Genomic DNA, 22,450 nt, shown 5'->3' on the forward strand with positions numbered 1-22,450 from the left:
GAAAACCGGGAGTTGGTGGGACTGAGGGAGATTACCAGTGTCAAACCCCGCAGAGAAGTTGGCAGAGTCAAGAACAGCCCTCCTGGTGCATTCAGCCTGGAAAGAATCTCGGCTGAATGGTAAGGGCGGAAGGACAGGGCGGGAGAAGCTAAGCGAATCCATCTCTACATGTCTGTGGTCTGAGCTGAGAGGAAGTTTTCAGAGCAGTTCTGTCTGTCAGGGGTGTTTATAGAGCAACCGGAGGTGCGTGAGAAGAAGCACATTTAAGCCAGATGGGGGTGTTGCTGTCAGCTTTCTCCTGACTTCTCCAGAAACCGGCCTGTAGACATTCAGTTGCCTGGTAGCTGACTCCAGAAAGGCTGACCTGCAGCTGTAAACATTTTAATTTGCAAAACCATTGTTGTATTAAATCACAAATGGGAGGCAATTTAGCAGTGCATCTCCAAAATTGCACTGGGCGCTGGCTGTGGTTTTGCAATTTATGTTGAAAACTAAAATTGAATTCTTGTGGCATAAAAACAGATTGTTGATTTTGTGATTAATTTGGCCTCTAAGGCCAGGGAAACTGGTAATGCTGTATATCAGTTCTAAAGTTGTGGTAGTATTTGTGGAGCAAAATGAAAAATCAATATCATAAGTACGGGATAGCTCTCTTAAAATCCAGGGTGTGTTTTGTTGCAAATTGCATGGCAGAAGCGAACCCCCAAAGGGACAACCATATCTTCATTATTGCACAAGTGTGCGTCTGTTGCAGAAAAGCCACGGAAAATGGTTGGGCGTTTTTTATAGTGTCAGCGGGGGTACAAGGAGAAGGATCAAATCGTTAACAGTTTTGAGTAAAACCTCACTTAGAGTTATGCGTGTCCTCAGGCAACCTCAAGCCATAACCTCCAGAAGGGTGGTGTGGTCGGAAGCTGGGGGACCTGGGTGATGCTTCAGCCTCCGCCGATCACACGCTGGTGTTAGGTCTCCCCCTGCCCTTGTGCGTTCTGTGGTTTTGCGTGTTAGCACTGCAGGGATGTGTTGGCACACTTCAGTGAAAAAGGAGTGTCTTCCATCAGCATCATTACGAATAAGACACCTAAGGGGTTTGTTGACGTTTTCTGTTCCTAGAAGTAAGAATATACTTCTTTTTTTATTGCGCCTGTGCCTATAGAAGAGTGTGTGGGGGGAGGATCCCTTTCTTGTCTTTTGCCTTTTGTTTTGGCAAAAGTGAATGATCCCCGCTTGCCATGGCCAGAGAATTATGCTCGACAGGCTGCTGTAGGCACACAGAATGTTGAGGGTAGAACCTTCTGTAGGTGGGGCTGTGCGGGACCAGGAACAACTTGATGACAGGTTCGTTTTAGTTGGCAGTGGTGCCGTGGTGAAAAGCAGGTATCTCATGCCCTTCAACAGATGACTGGATTAAGAAGTTGTGGTCCATATATACAATGGAATATTACTCAGCCATCAGAAAGAACGAGTTTTCAACATTTGCTGCAACATGGACGGCACTGGAGGAGATAATGCCAAGTGAAATAAGTCAAGCAGAGAAAGACAACTATCATATGATTTCTCTCATCTATGGAACATAAGAACTAGGATGATCGGTAGGGGAAGAAAGGGATAAAGAAAGGGGGGTAATCAGAAGGGGGAATGAAACATGAGAGACTATGGACTGTGAGAAACAAACTGAGGGCTTCAGAGGGGAGGGGGGTGGGGGAATGGGATAGGCTGGTGATGGGTAGTAAGGAGGGCACGTATTGCATGGTGCACTGGGTGTTATATGCAACTAATGAATCATCGAGCCTTACATCGGAAACCGGGGATGTACTGTATGGTGACGAACATAATATAATAAAAAATCATTAAAAAAAAAAAAGCAGGTATCTCAGCATCCGAGCGATGATTTATTCTGTGATCCTACCTGCCATTTTCCTAAATCGAGCTGGAATTACTTAAGTATGACCCCTGATCCAGTTGAAATGTTGCTACTAGCTTCTCAGCCTAGTACGTTATAAAGTTCTAGCTTTACGGGTCAAATCACACTTGGGTCTGGAAGAATCAGATCCAGCTTACAAAAAGGAGTATTCTCCCTCCAGCCAACTGTACCTCAGGTGGCCCTTTTCTAAACCACTTCTGTTCTCTGTGACTCATAATTAGTTGAATGTTAGGGTTTGTGGTGTTTTGCCCTCGATGTACAGGCAGAGGTGGTGATTCATTTCTTTCTTTCCCATCTATTTTGCTTCTCCTCATTTCAACTCGCGAAATGAGTTGTGTGGCCTTTTATAATATAAAGATTAGTGTAGCCATTTTTTAAGTCCCTTTTCTTGTGATCTCTCTTCGGAGCTGACTCTTCGCAAACGAAACACTTCTGTCTTGTCAGAATGACAGTGATTACCCCACAGTTTGGATCAACTCCAGCAGCTTTGTTCCTTGAAAAACGAACTTGATTTGATGAATAGAAGTTTGCTGTATTTGATGAGTCAGAGGGCAGGAAAATGTCCTTGTCTCTGATGAGGCTCTAGCAGTCAGGCACACCGAACATCAGGGATAAAATAAACCTTAATCTCCGAAGGGAAAACCCTGGAGCATGAAAACTGTTCCCAACAGAAATGCTGTAAATCTTGCAAACCATGTAGGTTTTCTGTTTGGGGCAACATCAAAGCCCAGTGACTTTAGAGATTAAAGTGTGTTTGACAAGCAAAACTTTCCCTGTGCCCCACTCTTTACGAGATTTGGCCTGTCTCTTCCCTTTGTCTCACCTCGGTATGACTTCCTTTCTTCCCAACAAGTGGGAAGCCTCGGCTCCTCAAATCTGGAGCAGGCCGCCATGGTTTCTTCCTGTAAAGCCCGCAGTCCCTCATCCTTCTAGCATCTTCCAGCCCCAGCAGTGGGCAGCACCTTCTCAGGGTCACTTCCCAGGGACCCTCTTACTTGTGGAGGAATTTCAGAGCCTTTTGCCGTAAGCAGATCCAGTCACAGGAAGGCAGTGATTTTCCTCAGCTCAGAAAAGGAGTTAGTCTTTTACTTTAGAATTTCTATTTCTTTTGAGACTATGTTCTCTGGCTGGCTTGGAATACATGCTTGGGTTTTGTTGTTGTTGTCGTTGTTGTTTTTTAGCCTGTTTCTAACTGTGTTTGGGATGTCTCTGGGCTTTCCCCTTTGTGGACTGAAAATAAGTGACCGTATTTTTGTTCAAATATAGAGAATTCCTTTTCAGGTAAATTAGATCATCGTTGACCAGAGTAAAAACTCTTCCTTACTAACGTCTTTTTTAGAAAGTAAGGTGCAATAACATTTTGCTTATTAAAAAAAAAAAGAACAATTGTTTTAAAAGCACTGTGCTAACGGTGCTCTCCAAAGTCAGACATTCCTGCCTCCCACCAACTGCCTGTAAGATCTGGCCTTTCGCTGCTGCTCAGGGTGGTCAGAGAGCAAGAGGAGGACAGATTGGGGAGGCAAGTGGCTTTCAGGGTAAACCCCACCGCATAAAATCTCGTTACTGGAAACGCGCTTTGTGTTTAAGATGGTGAATGGTTAAGGGACTCACGAAAATATCTTAAATTGTCTCCGTTAAACATGTAGCATCCTTAGAGGTCAGGCAGAGCTGAAACTTGAACAGCTGTACAACAAGCATCTGAGATTGTTTTTAATTGTGTCCCCTTTCTCTAACAGCAGTCATTCTTGTTTATATTGTCAAGAACCTTTCCACCGAGCACAAGCGCACCATACTTGAAGGTCAAATGCTTAACCCTTCCGCATGGTTACAATGAAAACGGACCCTTTTGTTTCCATGAATGTATACCCCAGCCGCCTATACGGGGAGAATGGGGGCCTCACGCGTTCACCGAGCTGAAGTAACTTATTGTCAAAGTGCCACAAAGAGAGCATATTTTTGTTTCCACGCAACAGTTGCTCGGCCTTTCTTTGCCTGTGCTGCACCCAGCCACAAGACAGTATGCCCATTTATCAACAGGCAGAAATTTTGGGTACCATTTTGTTCCTTTGACCTGTGTTACTTTTTACTGACCCGACCAAATTGCTTAAAAATTTTCCCCTTTCTGCTGTCAGTGTTTAAAGCCGCTTAATGTGTCTGAAGTGATCCCCCTCCCTTTCTTTTTAACACTTTACATTCCTGTTTTACCCCAGCACCTGTTACTGTAGTGAACCATGAAATCACAAATGTTCTGCAGCTCCCAGCGGCCGATAATACTTTCTTAAATAGAAATAGAGGATCTCCCGACTCTGGGGCGGGGTGCGGAGGTGGGCAGGCAGTGCAGTGCGCAGGCGGTCATGGGCCCACGTCCATTTATTTGTGGGGGCCAGCCACGAAAGTATGTGGGTGTCTTTATCTGTGTGTCAGGCAAGAAATATTTCTTTCTCTGCTCCTTAAGAGTTAACTAAAACTAAAGGGGGCCGGCGCGGCAAAACATTAAATATGAGCCTCCAACATGAAGGCTTCTTTGTTACTGAAACAAAAATACCACAGCAGGTGGTTGACTTGAACACAGGAGGGAGGAGGAGGCTCAGTTGTTGCCCATTTTTCTAACCCTTTCAGGATACCCATTGTCTAAACCCCAAAGTTAAAGTGTCCCCTGCTCCGTCTCATGGAGACAGTTCCAGCATGAAAGGCCCGTGCCCATCACCGGTTTTTCTACAACGGTTTAATCTCGGGGTCTGGAATGTATAACCACTGAACGAGGCAGGAGAGACAATTATCTCTAGAAGATGAGCCAGTAATATCTGCTTATCAAAGCATAAAACTGTTCAGACTGCAGCAAGTTAGAGTTCGTCAGGATTTCGTGCCAACAGACGTAGTATTGTTGCGGGTCTTTAACGGTATCACTCAAAGCAGAAACGTGGCTTCTTTTGCCCCTGGGGCCCCCAGAGCAACTTTGTGGTGACCACACTACCTGCTTAAAGCCGAGGTTAAACTCTGCACAGTCTGTACCCCCACAGTGTTACACTGGGGGTATGGCTTTTAAAAGGGATCCATAATGGGAGCTGGACTCCTTGCTTTCTTTCCCTTAAAAAAGAATGAAATATCGTTAGGACTCTAGAACTCGGAGCACCCTAAGCGGGCGGCGATAAAGGACAAAGACAGAGCGCGGGCCGATTCCACCACTGCTCCTGCTGACGGGCGCCAAGTGGCCCATTCACGTGCCATGTCCCTCTGTGTTCTTGTTGAGCAATCCCACTTGTTTGTTTTAGTCCAAATCGCAGTTGGAATAATTTTAGCAAATGAATGCAGTGGTGTGATAATTCTGTTTTATAAATTCCTGAGAAGTCTGGAGCTGAAAATCTCGTTTCCATGAACTCCAGCCACAGATTCTGATAAATGTATAGATGCTCCTTCGATTGCGTTCTTACACTAATTGCTCACGTGAACGTTGAATATATTCCCAACTAGGAAGAAGCTACCCTTCTGCTTAAGCCACGCTTCTTTGTCTAATGACGATTGCTTGTCAGTGGCACGAATCATATCCACAGAATAGCATCTGCCAACCTAGAGGACTTCTGTAACCTCCGGGATGACACTAGCATTCAGAAGTAGTGTTTCTGTCTGCCGCTCAGATTCCTTGCGTATGTGATAGTCCTAAATGTGAGAAAGGCCAAACACAGCTCCCGAAGGAGACTATCATTTTCCCCCTTGATCTGGGGCATTATAGCTCGGAAAGAGCTGAGGTGTCTGGAGCGGATCTAGGTGGAAAGACAGTTTGGTAGATCTGAGACTCATCAGCCATTTGGTGGTTGTCTTGTGTATTCCAAAAATGGTGCCGTTCCCTGTGACCTCGGCTCCTCTGTCCGTGCGTCCCCAGGGGAGGGACTCCAGACAGTGAGGGAGCGAGCCAACTGTTTCTCCACAGGTAGAGACCATCTCTGAACCCTGGTCTGTTACTGAAATTATCCTCAAGAACTTAGCATCATTTACTCCAATTCTGCTGACCCCGCCTCCTCTGTTGTCCACGGGCAGTGAGCTCCGGGGTCAGTTATTAACCACTTGCAGGGAAAGTTTGCTGAGGATTCAGTGAGCTGCTGTGTCCCCGGCTCCCAGAAAGTGCTCTATGTGTGATTAGTCATTCTGTAGTTGAGCGGGTAAAGGAGTGACCTCGGTCAGACTGCCTCGATTTGAATCCCGGCCCTACCACTTACCGGCTGTGTGATTTCAGGCAAGTTACGTAATATCTTTGGGGCTTGATCTTCTTATCTATACACTGAGGTAATAGTAAAGCCTATTTCGGTAAATTATTATGAAGATTTAGTGAGGAATACGTGGAAAGTGAACAGCAGGGCTTGGCACATGACAGATGTTCAGTAGGTGATACTCTTTTCTCAATTGTTATTGGTATTAATACGTTTCTGGTTATATTGTTTCAGCCACTGTAAAGCATTTTCCTTTTTGTAGTTCTTATTAATACACTAGTAATACGTACTTACATTGCTGACTTAATAGGCACGTAGGTAGGTCCTGAATTCTTATTTGAGAACTCTGTCCCCAAGTTGTGCGTGTGCCTGTGTGTGTCTGTGTGTGTGCATCTGTTTGTTTGTCTCCTCTGAGCAGATACGTGCTAGGGAGCAAGTCACGCTGGCGTTGAAGACTTTGTAGACAGTTGTGTTTACAGAGAGCGTCCTAGGCAGGGACTGCATTTGTCTTAAGTAGATGTTATCAGAGGACAAGTGCAGCAACACCGCTCATGTGATTTTCCCTGAATTATCTTTCCCTGCCAGATTGTTACTTCATTGACAGTTTTAATAGTCACATTGTCAATAGCGTGAGCGGCTTCGTTATAGTGAGGCTTACCTCTGACCTCAGGAATCTTAAGAAAAATAAGATGTTTTTTAAGTGGGCAGATGTATGTGGTGAAATGTATTAGTTCTGTCTTTGGTCTTGCAGATCCTCATTTTAGTTTTCGTTTCCTTCAAATGAGAGAAGAGTACTTAGCCAGATGAGTGTTAAGTGGGAAGGTGAACAGGACAGTCGAGTAGAGTAACTGCTTTGTAAATGACTTGTGTAAATCAAAATCAATTCTGAGAGCTATGTGGAATTCAGCAGTTGTTCTCTGCAACCCCCTTGGTTGCCCTCGCCCTGTGTCTATATTTTATTTCCCTACTTGGATTGTGAGCACCTAGTGGCCAGGTACCATGACCTTGGGGACGTCCGCCAGATAGCAGAGACTCAAATAGTTGACTTACTCCATGGGAATTATGTCTTTAGTAATTCTGCCCTGTGACTTGAGCTTAGACACGCTGGCCCTGGAGTTAGAACCCCGGATTGCTAGTCACAGCTCAACAACTACACTAACTGTGATTTTTTTTTTTTAAAGATTTTATTTATTTATTCGACAGAGATAGAGACAGCCAGCGAGAGAGGGAACACAAGCAGGGGGAGTGGGAGAGGAAGAAGCAGGCTCATAGCGGAAGAGCCTGATGTGGGGCTCGATCCCATAACGCCGGGATCACGCCCTGAGCCGAAGGCAGACGCTTAACCGCTGTGCCACGCAGGCGCCCCTACACTAACTGTGATTTTGAACGAGTCGTTTAGTTTAGCTGAGCCTCAGCTTCCTCACGTGCAGTAATGTGGATAATAACGTTTGCTCTACATAACTCATGTAGTTTTTATGAGGATTCAATGAGATAACATTCACGAAGGGACTTTATGCGACATAAATCGGCTTACACGTATGTTCCCTTCGGTCACTGGAGTCGGATGCTGGGGTTAGATTTGGCTCTGTTGCTGACTAATGGTGGAAGATTTGGCAAGTCGTTTAATCTTTCTGCCTCTTAGGCTTTTCATCTGCAAAATAGAAATGATGATGCCTTTCTCTCATAGACTTCATGTTAGGATTCAGTGATACTGTGCGTGTGAGCAGCCCCTAGCATGTGTAAGCACCGGGTAATGTTAGCTGCCATCGCCTGTCCCCACCACCAACAGCAGCCAAGGGATCCATGCTAAAAGAGACTAACGTCTTTGCTATAGATACACGGTTAACGTGAACGGCGGGGAAGGGAGAAACAAAGACCTAGGTTACTACGAAGACAAGGATCAGCGTTAGTGCCTTGACTGTGGCCCTAAGTGGGAGTCAACTCTAACGTTGCTAACGCTTACTGGGGCCTTACCGTGTGTCAGGCACTGTTCTAAGGACCTGGTGTTAGAAATTGAATCCTCTGTACCCTCCAAAGTAGATGCTAGAAATACCCTCATTTTATAGATGAGATTACTGAGGTAGAGAGAGGGTAAGTAACTTGCTCACGGCCAACTCTAAGCCACTAAGGGACTGGGACTCCAGAGCCTGTGTTTGTCCTCCCTGTGGTAAAACCCGCAAAGACAGGAGAGACCTACAATTTTCTCTTCATCACAGGCGGGGTTAGGAAGCCTCATCAGCTTTGCTTGACTCTGAGTTTTGTACTGCTGGTTCCCAGCTCAGATGCAGTGTTTTGTTTAGTGGGCAGAATGGTTGTGTGTGTGTGTGTGTGTGTGTGTGTGTGTGTGTGTGTGTGTAAATTTCCCCACATTCTCAAACCCTACATCTACATTTCTCTCCAACTCTGTACCCCTGTTTGATAAATGTCCCCAAAGCATTGCCAGCACCACACGTCTAGAACTGACCTCTTCCCTCGTGGCTTTGGGGGTTATTTACTCTCTCGGTGCCGCCGTCTCTTCACGTTTAAAATAAAGGTGCCTCATGTATGGTGACTTGGATCAGATGAGATGATGTGGTTAAATGCTTGTTGCGACACCGAGCGTGTAGTAGGCACTAAATAATGTACCTTTTTGCTGCTCCTGCCACTGTGAGGAGAGCAGTTCTCTAGGCCTGGGGGCTGGGGCAGGAGAAGGGTCCCGGCTGGGCATTCTGGCCTCACTCTCGCGGGCAGTTAAAGTTTCCACCAGGGCTTTGGTTTGGATGTTACTGAAAGAGGGGGTGGACAGAAGGGGGGGGGACAGATATATACAAAAGAGTGAATTATAACAAAGAGCCTTTTCTGCTTCAGTTCTTGTGTAGAAAACATATGTTCAGTGATGCAGGCAGCAGTTGGGTGAAAGACACACTGTAGGGCCGCAGACAAAAGGCCCGCACTCTTCCTGCATTCACAATGTTTCCAAACATATTCACTTGTCTCACTTGTTAGGGACTGGGCTGTCAGCTGGATCCTCTTGCAAGTGTGATTTCTTTTTCCCCGTTCCCTTTCAAAGGCCTCCCCTCCCCTTCCTCTCTCCCCCAATGTTTTACACTTCATATAATCAGTGTGCATGACAGACCCCTTCAGCCTTTGTGCTACTGCCGTTTGGGGGAAGGGGAGAGCTGATCTGATGGAGATCTTGGGTCACTTTTCACTTGCCCAAGGATGGGAAGCCGCTAAGCCACTTTTAGGCCAAACATCACCAGTGGATCAATTATGGAGTGCTGGGTGTAGCTAGCTATTCTTCACCTCCAATTAACAGTTAGGCCAACGACCAGATTAACCCAGAGAGATTCTTAGAAGCAGTGGCTGGGACTCGGGGGCCATGTGTATGTTGTGGCGGGGTTGGGAGAATTGTTGCTTTTTTATTTGTGGAGTGAATAGTTTCTGATGAAAAGACAGATAAGACAAGGCACTGCTGAATTGGGAAGTAATTGGGAAGAAGCCGGCTGTCATTCTCGTGTTCATTATGTGAGATGTATGCAGATGTCCATACCTAATTCGGGATCCAGGGAGTATCGCTGTGTGCCGTGTCTATAGTTTGAACCTTTTAATTTCTTTATCGAAGCGAGGCAGCGAAGGTTGGGGTTTGTTTCCATGGATGAGATTTCAGGAAGATACTTTCATGGGTATTTCTTTTCGGTATCTCTAGGTATATATTACATAGAATACTTTTACGTATAATCTGTTAGAGCTTCTAGTGCAGTGAGCAGGCAGCTAGACATGTGAAGATTTCGCATGCTTGCGCCTCTGCCCCCGAAGTGTATTACTCTTGGGCATTTCAGCTCCCTGAACTCAGTTTTCCCATCTGTAAGATGGGATTTACATTACCATCATGCCCCATGGAGCGTCCCATAAGTAAAACAGTAGATACTATCACACAATGGTGGGTGAGGACACTTGCTTGTCTTTGTGGAAATCTTGCATTGTGTCTTCTTTGCTACATTACTGAGTCAATTTCAATGCCTTTGTTTCTTTTCTTTTCTTTTTTTTTTTTTTTGGAGCCTCTTGCTCATGCCCTCTGTTTCATGATATTGTTCACTGGCCGAGTTGCTCATGCTGGAAAGTACCAGCATGTTCCGAGGAAGGAGAGGCGGCGGGGAGGCAGAGAAATTCTCGTTGGCTTAGAGCTCTAAATGGGCAGTAGAAGCACTTACACTCCTGCTGATGAATAGGCGGTCAAGTGGGATTTCCGTGTGTGGTGTCTTCTGGTGGAAGGGTAATTTCACCACCTAAAAATCCTCAGACATAAAACATTGTATAAATATTTTCTCATGAAAAGTGCCAACGAAGTCATCCCCTTGCCAGCACACCTCCAACCGGACAGAGGAGACTACCAATGATGGTATTACAGTTTTTAGTGCTGTCATTTGAAAATCCTGGAAAGGAAAACGTCACAGAAATGTATATGCATTTCCTCTCCACCTGAAAATAACAGTCTGCAAAGATTTTCGTAATGGACAGAGCTAATAGACTGCAGGTCGGGACAGAACTGCACCTGAGGTTGGCACCTTACCGTAACTCTTGCCCGGCTTGGAGTGTCACAGCCAACAGTAGAGCATCTGGAAAATACTTTGATATTTTTTTCCCACATCGAATGGATTCATTTCACAGAGTGATGGGAAAGCGAGGGGGGCGGGGAGGGTGATAAGAGTGTATTTATGAGACTTTCCCCCAGTGTATAGCTTTCGTTGTCTTCTGGTTTTTGAAGAAAGCTAGTGCTTCAGAAGCCAGAACGACTTTTGGGCTCTCTTGGTAAGAATAATTACGCCATTTCTTCCACCTCCGTGTGAATCAGCTTTATGATAGAGACTGCGTGCAGTAGTGACCACAAGTAGACTCTATGGAAGCAAATGAATCTATTAGGCTACTTGGAAAACAGGGGGGGAAAGAACAATGATTTTGTAAACTCCATAAAGGTCAAAAAAAGGCTTTCAGTAAGTATGCAGAGACTAGAAATCAAATCCCATTTCCTATCATAAGAAGCCCGTTGTTTTAGCCACAGTAGTTAATGTACTGTATGTGAAAGATTTAAGACTAGTTGGAAAGCTTTGCTTCTGTTTTATTAGGCTGCTATTGAAAAGCCAACAGCATAACTTCGACTAGGTGCTTTGAGATTTCTTAATGGGCTGTCAGGGGCAAGACACCAGGGCTGTGCTATACTAGCTCTTTCCTGTACATTAAAACAACAGGGGCCAAGCGATCACATACAGAAGTATGAATTACTTGATGCTTTCTCTGTTCCATATGGCCAGCCATGTCTTTGGCAATTAATCATGTACAAAATCAGTCGAGTGCTCTCTGAAGCATTGAAGTCAACATTTAGTTGTACCTGTGCCAGTGGGGGCAGTGGGGTTGTGAGCGCAAAATAGCAGGATGAGGGCTGCTGGCGCCAGGGCCCAAGCAGCTGGCTTCTATAAACAACACTTTTTTTTCCCCTCTCCACCTTTCTCTCTCTCTCTCTCTCTTTCTTTCCTTCCTTCTTTCCTTCTCCTTTCTTTTTTCTTCCTCTTTTTTTCTTCCCTCCCTTCCTCCTTCCCTCCCTCCCTCCCTTTCTTTCTCTTTTTTTCCTTCCTTGACAAATACATGGACGGTTTTTCCGCCATCATCTGAAACACCAGCGTTGCCAACTGGAGCTCTGAGGTCCAGCTTCCATTCACTGTCCCAGCACGCCATCCTTCCCTCCGGCAGCCCGGGCATTCCAGCGGTCACCACCACGACTGACCTGAGAGTTCATGCAGTACTGGGCTGGCTGCTGTGGTTCCGGCACTTCATGAGACGCACAAGCTGTAGTGATTTCTGTGTTGGTACGAGGAGAAAAATGGGAGGTCCTATGAAAGTGCTTTGGGGGGAAAAAACTCAGTAATTATTCAGATTCATGGCTGTGGTATTTTAGGATATATATATATATATATATATATATATATATATATATATATATATAATATACATATTTTAAATGGAATCCATATCTTCTGGGATCTTTTTTTTCCCCAATTTTTTTTTACACGTAATGCTGCTGATGACAGATCTCCAACATTCACTGAGCATTTTGTACATGCCAAGCATTGTGCAAAGTGCTTTCAAAGTGGATTATCTCACATAATCACACAAGGGTAGTTGGTGCTATTACAGACACCCCTTCTGAAATCTTTTTTCTTTTTTTAAAGATTTATTTATTTGAGAGAGAGAGAGAGAGAACACCCATTCACATGAACAGGGGTGAAGGGCATAGAGACAGGGGCAGAGGGAAAATCCCAAGAAGACTCCCCACTGAGTATGGAGCCCAACATGGGGCTAGACAGATGAGGAAACTGACCAAGGGAGCATTTTCCCAGCATCCTTGATTACTCTCCGAGAGCTCCCTTAGTTCAATAGCACATGACGGGAAAAGGCTGAAGTATGGCTTACTAGTACATTTTTGAGGCTCATTTGGTAAAAACTGCTGAAATATTCCTTCAAATCAAGTGGGTCTTTGAGATGAACTGAACCAAGTGGATTTGTAGGTGGGACTAAACTAAAAGGCTGCTGTGGGGCAGCCTCTGGGAGACTTCTGCCTTTGTGCTTTCTGTTCGAGACAGTCTAGCTCCTCTCTTGCTCTCCTTGCTGAGCCCGCCATGAAGGGCAGAGGTGGGGAGGGGCGGGATGGAGACAGCAGCCTGAAGTAGTCCAGTAAACGTGGCAGCCAGCGGTGACTTGGTGTTATCTCTCAGCCGAGGTCATCCAGGATGTGTCTTCTCAAATTCAGGAAACAGGGGAAAGAAAGTTTTAACATTGTGTAAACATTAGCACCCCCAAAACCCTCCTGCTCCCGGAGAGGGAGATAAAGTCGGCAAAAAGGCTGAGAGGTGTGTTTATTTGTTCTGCCGGCCTGTGGATCCCAGCATGCTGGAGATCTTCGGGGGTGCCCAGTCCAGTTTAGCAAATGTGAAGGCATCACTCAGCACTGAGCTCCGGAGGCCTCACAAAAGAACCATCTTAAACTGACAATCAGTAAATGAAGAAGACCTGAGATCGACCTTTCTTTGATGGGACTAAGGCTATCTCAGTGGGTTCTGTGCCTTTCTTCTTTAAAAAAAAAAAAAAAAAAAAAAGGAAAAGGAAAGAAAGAAAGGAAAAAAAAAGTGTTCCTGGACTTTTGAAGAGGGGAGCCCTGGTTGGGTTTTTGACAGCCCGTGGCAGTGTTGATGTGAGGAAATAGCTTTCCCAGCTGATAACATCTTAAACCAAGTTTCTTCACAAGTTGAACCTTTAGCCCTCTTTATCAGTCCGAGCATATCTTTGTAATTTGTGTGTGCAGAGGGGAAATACAGCCCTAACGTGAGGCCACTCTGTGTATAAAAAGTGTTCGGCGGGGCATTTTCCCCATAATGACGGTACTGCTTTTTTGGCGCTGGCGAGGATGGGGAGATGGGAAGGTGGGAAAAGCATGCAGTTCTGGCATCCTGGTGTTTATATGGCTTTGAGATTGGAAAAACAGCAGCAGATTTTTTTTTTTTTAATGAACTAAAGTAGAGGGATTACCAGCCACGTTTGTGGAATGCCTCCTGTTTCCATGCATTTCCTTAGGCAGAGTTCTCTGATTTGTAAGAAGGATGGATTAAATCAGAGTTTCAGAAGTTGTTACCCCATATCAGAAAGGAACCAAAAGAATTAAAGACTTCTGTCGAATTATTAGTAAGAAGTAGAGGCTGTAATTTTCCTTTTAAAGCTCAGCGTGATTCCTGTCCAAAAACCTTGTATGCTACAAATTCTGTGTATTGCACATCTGTCCATATGTGCTTTCCTCATGGTATCCCAGAATTAGGACATACTGACAGTTACTGAATGTACAAATACATCCACCAAGAATTAGGTGAATTGCTCAGTTTTAATTGAATAAATTCAGAATTGGGAGACTTTTTCCAAAGTTTGAGACTTTAAAAAAAAATTTTTTTTAAAGATTTATTTATTTACTTGAGAGAGAGAGAATGAACGGGAGGGGCAGAGGGAGAGAGAATCTCAAGCAGACTTCCCACTGAGTGCAGAGCCCGATGCGGGGCTGGATCCGTGACCCTGAGTTCACGACTTCAGCCCAAACCAAGAGTCGGCCACTCAACCAACTGCGCCACCCAGGCACCCCAAATTCGAGGCTTCTTAGAACCTTAGAGTTTTGGTTTTTCTTTTTTCATTCCCAATCAACCTCTCTCCTTTCCTCCCTTCCTCCCTCCTTCCTTGTCCTCTCTGGTTGTGGATTTTTTACTTTGGTTTTATGCATAAGATTTTGAGCCAGAAGAAGCTGAAAACACTGAGGAATTCTTAGAGGTCCTTAGGATGCTATGGGTTGCCAGAGTCCAAAGTAGTTGTTTGTGTGTTTCTGTGTTTTTGCAGTGGAGAAAATGAGACTTCTTGGCTTATTAGGAGGGTCTGGAAAGATTACATGGGATCCCAGTGTAGTAAAACTTTCAGATATACTTTTATAGAAACATCCTTCCAGATATGTATTGCCCTTCTTCGTGGTCACCTGGGGATTGCATAGCCTTATTTTTCATGATGCTGTTGTTTAAAAATGGTTTCCACAATGTTTTTCTTAGAATTCTCATCAGGTACGGTTTGCATCCAGCCAGAGCTTGTCTCACGTACTGTCTTTGATCTCGAATGGTACTCTGCGGCTTGAGTGTTCATCTTATTTACCAGACATGTTCCTGCATGTCATTTGCTTTCATTTATTCAACAGGCATCTCTCCGGAGTCTGTTTTCATGACACGGTGCCAAAGTAGGCACCTTGGAGGGTATCGGGAGGAAATGGGTGGGGCCCTATCTGCTCTAATAAAGCTCCCGCTCTGGAGGAGGAAGCGTCCAGTGAGTAAATAAGAGCAACGGAACGTGGCATGGTTTGTGAGATGTTCAGCAGCGCCACGTAAGGAGGGGTGACCAACTCCATGCAATTTGGTGGAAGGATTTGGTTCATGGAGAACTTCATAGAGGAGGTGTTATTTGAGGTGTTTCTTGAAGAATTAGTAGTTTCTGGCCAGTTATACAGCAAGTACATGCATCGTGTAGGACAGCCGTGTATTTTCAGGGAACTGACATTGGTTCTAAATGGAACAGACGATGGTAGGAGATAAAATTTGAGAAGTGACCAGGACCTGTATTAAGAAGAGGTGTTGTTATTTTGGTCAGGTTAAGAATTCCGGCTTCTAAAAAAATTAAGGTGTTTTGTTTTGTTTTTTTGTTTTGTTTTGTTTTTGGCCTCACAAATGACAATAAGTGAGGCATATATGAACATATGAAAAGAGTTGCTTTGGTTTAGGTGAGGTTTTGGAGGCTGAAGCTCCTTGTTGCCTTTGACCCTGAGATAACCCTCTTGGAGGAGGAACATTCATGAGGGGGGTGAGATGGATGCACGGAGGCTAGTTTGGACGCAAGTGCATGGTCCAGACGATAACGGGCCTGAACTCAGCCGGTGGCAGCAGGGAAAAAACAAGTTTGAGTCATATTGAACAGAGAAGAATGACAGGATTTAAAGTTTAGGTACTGGGAGTGCAGGGAAAGGAAAGAGAGGCCAATAGGATGAGCCCTAGCCATCTGGATTGAGCGATGGAGTTGATAGTGGTATCATTCACCCTTCTAGGGAAATACAGGAGAAGGAGCAGGTCGATGAAGAGGGAAGCGATGGGATGCTTCGAAGAAGCAACAGTGGTTCAGACGTGGACAAGCTGAGGTTGAGACTCCATGTTTGTAGGGTATATTTAAGGAGAGATAGGCGGTCATGGGCTATATGGGGCCAGAGCTTGGCAGAGATGATCTGCTCAAAGTCCTCAGTCTATAGGGGCACCTTAAAGCCACTGAAGGGGAGGTCACCCACAAGAGAGCGAACAGAAGATATCGCATGAGAACCAAGGGTCTTGCCCTGGGCCAACAACAGCTGAGGAACCCACAGAGGAGATGAGGAAGGTCAGGACACGTATTGTGTGGTAGCCTAAGAGAGAAAGGTGTCAAGTAAGACCAGGACTGGCTCTAAAAAGAAAACCCACCATCAGAGGGTAAAGATTTTCTGCCACTAGGTCTGAGATATAAAAGAATATGCCTCTGGCTCTTGGTAGAGGCTTCTTCTGATTGTGATTGTTCAGTGGTTGCCTGATTTCCTTTTCTTGTGTTTCATGGAAAGTCATAGACACTTGCAGGAATGTTTTTGTTAAAACAGTACAACCTAGCATGAGACTGATTCGTGAGTTTGAAACACTGCTAATCATAGTGGCGTTTGTCTGGGCACCTCCTCCTCACAAGAACCCACGGAGAGGTTCTGGGGTCATCTCCATTTTGCAGTTGGGAGAAAGGCCCACAGCTAGGAGGTGGCAGCCAGGATCTGAAACAGCTAGCAGTCTTAAGAATATTCTTAGTCTTGGGGCACCTGGGTTGCTCAGTCGGTTGAACGTCACACTCTTGGTTTAGGCTCAGGTCATGATTTCTGGATCATGGGTTTGAGTCCCGTGCGGGGCTCTGCGCTCAGCGAGGAATCTGCTTCTCTCCTTCTCCCTCTCCTTCCGCCCCTCCCCTCCCTCTCGTTCTCTAAATAAATAAATAAATAAATAAATAATAAATAAATAAATAAATAAATAAATAAGTCTTTAAAAAAAAAGAAAAGACTATTCTTAGTCTTTTCCTGATAGTCCAGCATTTTCATCAATTTCTGTTGAAAAAGTTACTAATGAAATGAAATCTAACCCCCAGAGCATGATTTCTAAACCCCTGGTTTATGCCCTCTATTTGAGGGGAGGAGAGGGAGAATGTGTTTGCAGTAACAGGACACTGTTTAAAAATTGGTACTTGTTTGAAGACAGTTCTGTGTTACTACTGATGGGAAAATGGGCTATTATCATTTCCTGCATAAAGTCAACTCTTGAGGAGCCAACACTAGTATGAGGAGAAAAATATCACTATTAATTCTTGTCAAAAGAACGCTCTTTGACACTCTGAAATTAACTTTTGTGCAATGACTTCACTGTAAATTTTATGAAATACTGTATTTTAGGGTCTGTATGCTCAATCTAAATTCACCCATCCTTTTCTAATATCTTGAAAAGATTCTTTTTGATAACAGAATTTGTTTCATAATCTAGATATAGTTCTCTCTATTTTTACTAACTACTTATTCAGATGTATTTGTATGTACATTGGCTTTCTACATTCTTTGTTGTCCTAAAAATGTGATGAAATGAATTTTAACAATTAAATTTTATAAGATTTTCATATGATAAAATCGACTTTTTGGGACATACAGTTCTACGAGTTTTAGCATATGTATAAACTCACGTAACCACCACCACAGTGGGGATACAGAATAGTTCCATCATTCCCAAAACTCCCTTATGTTGCCTTTCTGTAACAAACCCTCACCCATCCTAATCCCTGGCAACCCCTAATTTGTCCTCTGTCCCTGTAATTTGCTGTTTCCAGAATGTTAAGTAAATGGAATCACTCAGTGTTTCATCCTTGGAGACTGGCCTCTTTCACTCAGTATAATGACTTTGAGATTCAGACAAATGGCTGCATCTTCTCAATTGCTTGTCCTTTTTTACTGCTGAGCAGTATTCCTTTGTATGGTTGTACCCCAGTGTGTTTATCCCGTTACCCTTTGTAGGGCATTGAGATTGTTTCCAGTTTGGGGCAGTTATGAATAAAGCTACTGTGAACATTTTTGTGCTGGTTTTTGTGTGCACATAAGCTTCTGTTTCTTTAGCTAAATCCCTAGAAATGGGATTGGTGGGTCCTATGTTAAGTGTGTATGTAACTTTGTAAGAAACTGCCAAACTGCTCACCACAAAGGCAGTGTTTTGCATTCCCACCAGCAATGTGTAAACTTTCAAAAATTTGGATGCTATTTTAAATGCTCCTGGGTTGAGGTTGGCAAATTGTGTTTCAGAGTTTCTTGGGGTTTTGAAGAGATGCCCCATGACAAAGGGAGCCATTAGGTCCTCCCTAGCAGCTTCAAAGAGAGCTGCTCCAATTTTGTTTTGTTTTATATATTGAGTTCCATGTAAGAATACATTTGGGGAAAAAAGAGGTTTATCTGTAAAGTGTTGGAAAACTATCGTAGTAAGGTTTTCCACTTGGGATGTGGACCATGGGTGCTAGGCAGGGGGACAGTAGGTGGCGCTCCAGGACTCTGCAGATAATGGGGACAACACTGTGAGAAAGTGGACTCCCTCTTCAGCTCCTCTTCAGTCCACATCTTCGTGTCAAGGAGGTCTTCGTGTCTTTAACATTCACCAAAACTTGTTAACGGCCTCATTTACAATGACAGAGTAGGCTTCTGTGCCAGAGCCTTCAGCAAGCAACGTCTGTCTAGAATGAAATAAATGTATAGCTTTGTTTTTAATATATTATTTTTGTAGTTATCTTTTTATTTATGACAGGTACCACTGGTTTTCGAGTTTTCTTTGGAAGCAAAATTATTTTACACTTTAAAATGTGGTCATTTGAAATAAAAAATCAAATATTTGCATATCTAACACAGAAACGTGGCAAGAATTTTAAGACTGCTAGAATGACTGAAGTTTGGGGGACTCTGCACTGGGGGGACTATTTATTTAAATAGAACTCAGAGTGGGTCCTTTCGTCAAGTGGAGAGAGCTCCTTGGTAAAGCACATAACTCTTAGTTTATTTTATGAGTTTATAAGTTTATCTAATAGTAAAATCTTAAAAGACAGTCTTCTCTTGCTCTTAGTTTTTGCCGTACTTGTTTTTCAAGTTCCTTCTTTATTTACTGATTGGACAAATATTTATTAAAAATCATTAGGCAACCACTGGGGTGCAGTAGTAAAGTAAGCAGATGGGATCCCTAACATTGTGAAACTTACTTTCTTAAATCCTTTCTCCTTCCCCTCGCAGAGGCTGATCAGGGAAAACAAGGGCCTCTGGATAAAATTTAAATGATGCAAGAGGTAAAGAAGAGATAAATGACTTTTTTTTTAAAGTTATTTTAATACAGTCACAAGGAGAATTAATTTTATGCATGTCCTTTGAATTATCTAGATGTGTACTTTGTCTTCTATTTGAAACGTTTTGCTTATTATTTTGGTAAAATGTGTACCTACAGACATAGTGATAAACTACATGGCTTTTTGAGGTTCCTTCCACCTTTTAAGTATTTGAGGTAGACTATCACAGACAAGGAGCAGTGCTGTTGTCAGAATACCCACTGATGCCAGGACCTCTCTGAAATTAGACATCTTTTACATTAGAGGTCACCAGTGAGCCGCTGCCTGAGTTCTGTTCAGTCGCTGGCGTTTCTTGTTTGGCCACGTGGTATTTTGAAAGTTTAAAAAAAAAAAAAATGAGTTTCCAACATGTAAAAGTCAGGATCTTTCACGTAAAAAAATCAAAACAGATTTCTTGTTTATTTTGAAAATTCCCAAATCTGGCACCACTGAGACAGCTTTTCTGAATAGCAGAGTTGCACAGAGCCCGTGCCCTCATCAGGTCATCTTGCTTAACTCATTCACTGTTACCTGTCTGTCTCTGGTGGGTATTTGCATTTGCAACTCCTGCTTTAGCCACTTGGAACCTGGGCTTCATGGGGGAGAAGTACCTAGAGAAAATGAGCATTCCTCCCTGTGCTGAAGGACTAAAAATGTCACTGCCCTCGAAACTCGGAGTGTCCAACTGGGTATATCGCCTAGTCTAGTAGATGTAATTCTGGACCCAGGAGGCAGAGATCAGAGGCAAAGGATCAGAGATCCTTTTCTGGACTAGTGCTAGTCACGTTATCTTGAATCCTTTAACAATGGCGATACTATTTCCTATCTTATCTTTCTGTGTCAGTTGGGGTTTTGATTGTAAGCAACAGAAACAGATTCTGGTGAATTTGAACAAAATGGAACTTGAGTCAAAGGATATTGGATAACTCAACAGTATCAAAAGAAGAAGAATGATCTCTACTCAGAAAATTCAGGAAACCAGGAATACTTTGAGGACCATGGGTGGTAGGGACTCAGGAAATTGATAAATGGCCTCTAACTTTTTTCCCTTTCTTTGTCATTCTTCTTAAGTGTCTCAAGTCCTGGAAAAGAGAATCAGGTTGGCCTGGCCCACATCCTTCGTGGGAGAGAGCGGGACACTTTGTTTAGTTGGCAGTCTCTCTAAGACTGCATACAATAAAAGACTTCCCTAAGAGAAGGTTTGATGTTGTTACAGGAAAGGGGGATGGGGTCTGGATGGAAGGCAGCCAGACAACAAGTGTTCACTACACCTCTTCTCAAGGCTGTCATGGAAGGCATTCAGAATACATTGCAAAATACCATAGAGAAGTAAGGAAGTAGTATTTCAAGTTACATGAGGACAAAATTGTGAGTGTGCTCTTTAAGTGAATGAAAGCATTGGCATCAGTCCGATAAGGACCAGTACGAAGAAAGTAACAGGTTCGCTCCTTTTAGCATTTGCTTTGGGTATAACATCTCCAAAGAAGCCACACCAACTTTAAATGAAAAACATGTCTAAATTCTCAAGATTTCGATTCCAGTTGTATGAAGATAAATACGTGTGATGAAAAGTTCCATGATTAAAACTTGAAAGGCATTTCCTCAGTCACATTTCAAATGCCAATGGAATACTCTATATTGTTTTCTTAATTGTTTCTTAAAATGTTACATGAATTTGCACGTTTCAAACACACGTGTGCAAAACGAGCATACAGGAATGAGTTGTAGATAAAATTGAAATGACACTTTCAGATTTGAGTTTTGATGTAATGCTTCTTGTTAGAGTGAGCCGGGCATGATGTGTAGGGGGCTTCCACTATTTCTAAAAGCAACATCTGACGTTTTCCGATGCTAGGTAGAAACTGCAGTGTTTTGTACTCACCTGTGAGCCGAATTTCTCTTAAGGACCGTAGCCGTGACCGTGGAATAAGTGATCCTTCCTCAAATCCCAAGTCTGCTGTGCACAAGAATCCCTGTACATATTATTTGAATTATGTCGTGGATTTTTAAAGCTGGAAGGATTCATTGAGACTGAATTTGATTTTTGTACTCTTATTGTTTCTTTCTTTGCCAGCTCTTGAATTTGCAACAAGCAAGGAAAATGAGTGAACCAAAAAAAAAAAAATTGCTGGCATGGCTGGAAATAGAAATTAATGATTCAAATAGGAGAGGCAGTGCAGAAATCCTCAGCTGGGTGGCAGGAAACAGAGCGAGCGAAAGTCTGAGACTGCTCTTTTTTAAAAGGCAAAACAAACAACTCACAGTGAAGTGTACGTGAAAATCATTTCTAATAATAGCTCGTGGGAGGCAGTTCCCAGGAAAAAGACCGTTGGTGCACTGAGGAAATTAGAGTGAGAACATACAGCATCTCGATGTGTTACTTAAGGCAATGGAGCTTTAAAGTTTACCTTATGCGCCTTGTACATTGATTAAATACAAAATATATGCTGGCCATTTTTGACCATAATTTACTGTATTGATTTGTTAGCAGGGGAACTGTAATAAAAAAGCCATTGATTTACTGTCCTTATTTGCTTATGGGCTTTTTTTTTTATTATTAATTTTTCCCATTCTCTCTTTTTTGGACCATTTCTTCTAGACAAATGCTGTGCTCCATGAAGCTAGAAGAGAGGGGGTCCCCGTGGAACAAAGGAATGAAATCTTGACTGCCATCCTTGCCTCGCTCACTACCCGGCAGAACCTGAGGAGGGAGTGGCACGCCAGGTTAGTTCTCTGCTGAAATGGGATTTGTCGTCCCTGAAAAAAAAACGAGAGCTGTATTCGGCTGAGCCCTTCCTCACGATGGGCCTCATCCCTCTCATTGGAGGCGCCATGAAAAATCAGTAAGTTACAGATGCTTTCAGCCAAAGGTAGCTCTCCTGCACGTGGTACCTACATTAATCGTCTTGAGCCATGATGTGATCTTGTAGTGTATACGATTGATCCCTGAGTGGTAACGTTTCACATAAATGTTTGTATCCTGAGCACAAGAGGATAGAACTACCTGATGCCTAAGGACCCTTTTAATCAACACTCTAAGAGACTAACATTGCTGTCTAGTTAGGGCAGATGTCTGGGAAATTCACACGGTGCTCTTACATCACTCATTGAGAGGCACATTGCTTGAAAGTGGTCTATTTATCAACCCCAGTTTTAGAATTGGCCAAGTAGGAATTATGTTGGCTTCAGCCTTAAGTTTCTTTGCTCATGGACTTACCTGTGGTTAGAAAGCTGTTACTGGTAGAACGTTTCTACAGATCATCAGTTTTTACAGAATTGAGGCTTGCGTACTCTGGGTTCTGTTATCCTGCTCTTATTTGAA

The 22,450-nt window shown here is 43.5% G+C and overlaps 1 protein-coding gene across 4 annotated transcripts in view; it reads left to right on the forward strand.

The window, feature by feature from the left end:
- The window catches only part of FTO (FTO alpha-ketoglutarate dependent dioxygenase), a 369,186-nt gene that overhangs the window by 190,416 nt on the left and 156,320 nt on the right, over positions 1-22,450 (forward strand). For all 4 annotated transcript variants that reach the window (XM_045806806.2, XM_045806805.2, XM_087870428.1 and 1 more), the window contains exon 8: positions 21,728-21,852. In XM_045806806.2, coding sequence (XP_045662762.2) covers positions 21,728-21,852 — 125 coding nt within the window. The remainder of the gene's footprint in view (positions 1-21,727; positions 21,853-22,450) is intronic.

This window comes from Ursus americanus, chromosome 21 (genome assembly GCF_024610735.1).
Source record: "Ursus americanus isolate L20-20 chromosome 21, mUrsAme1.1.p, whole genome shotgun sequence".
NCBI classification, from domain to species: domain Eukaryota; kingdom Metazoa; phylum Chordata; class Mammalia; order Carnivora; family Ursidae; genus Ursus; species Ursus americanus.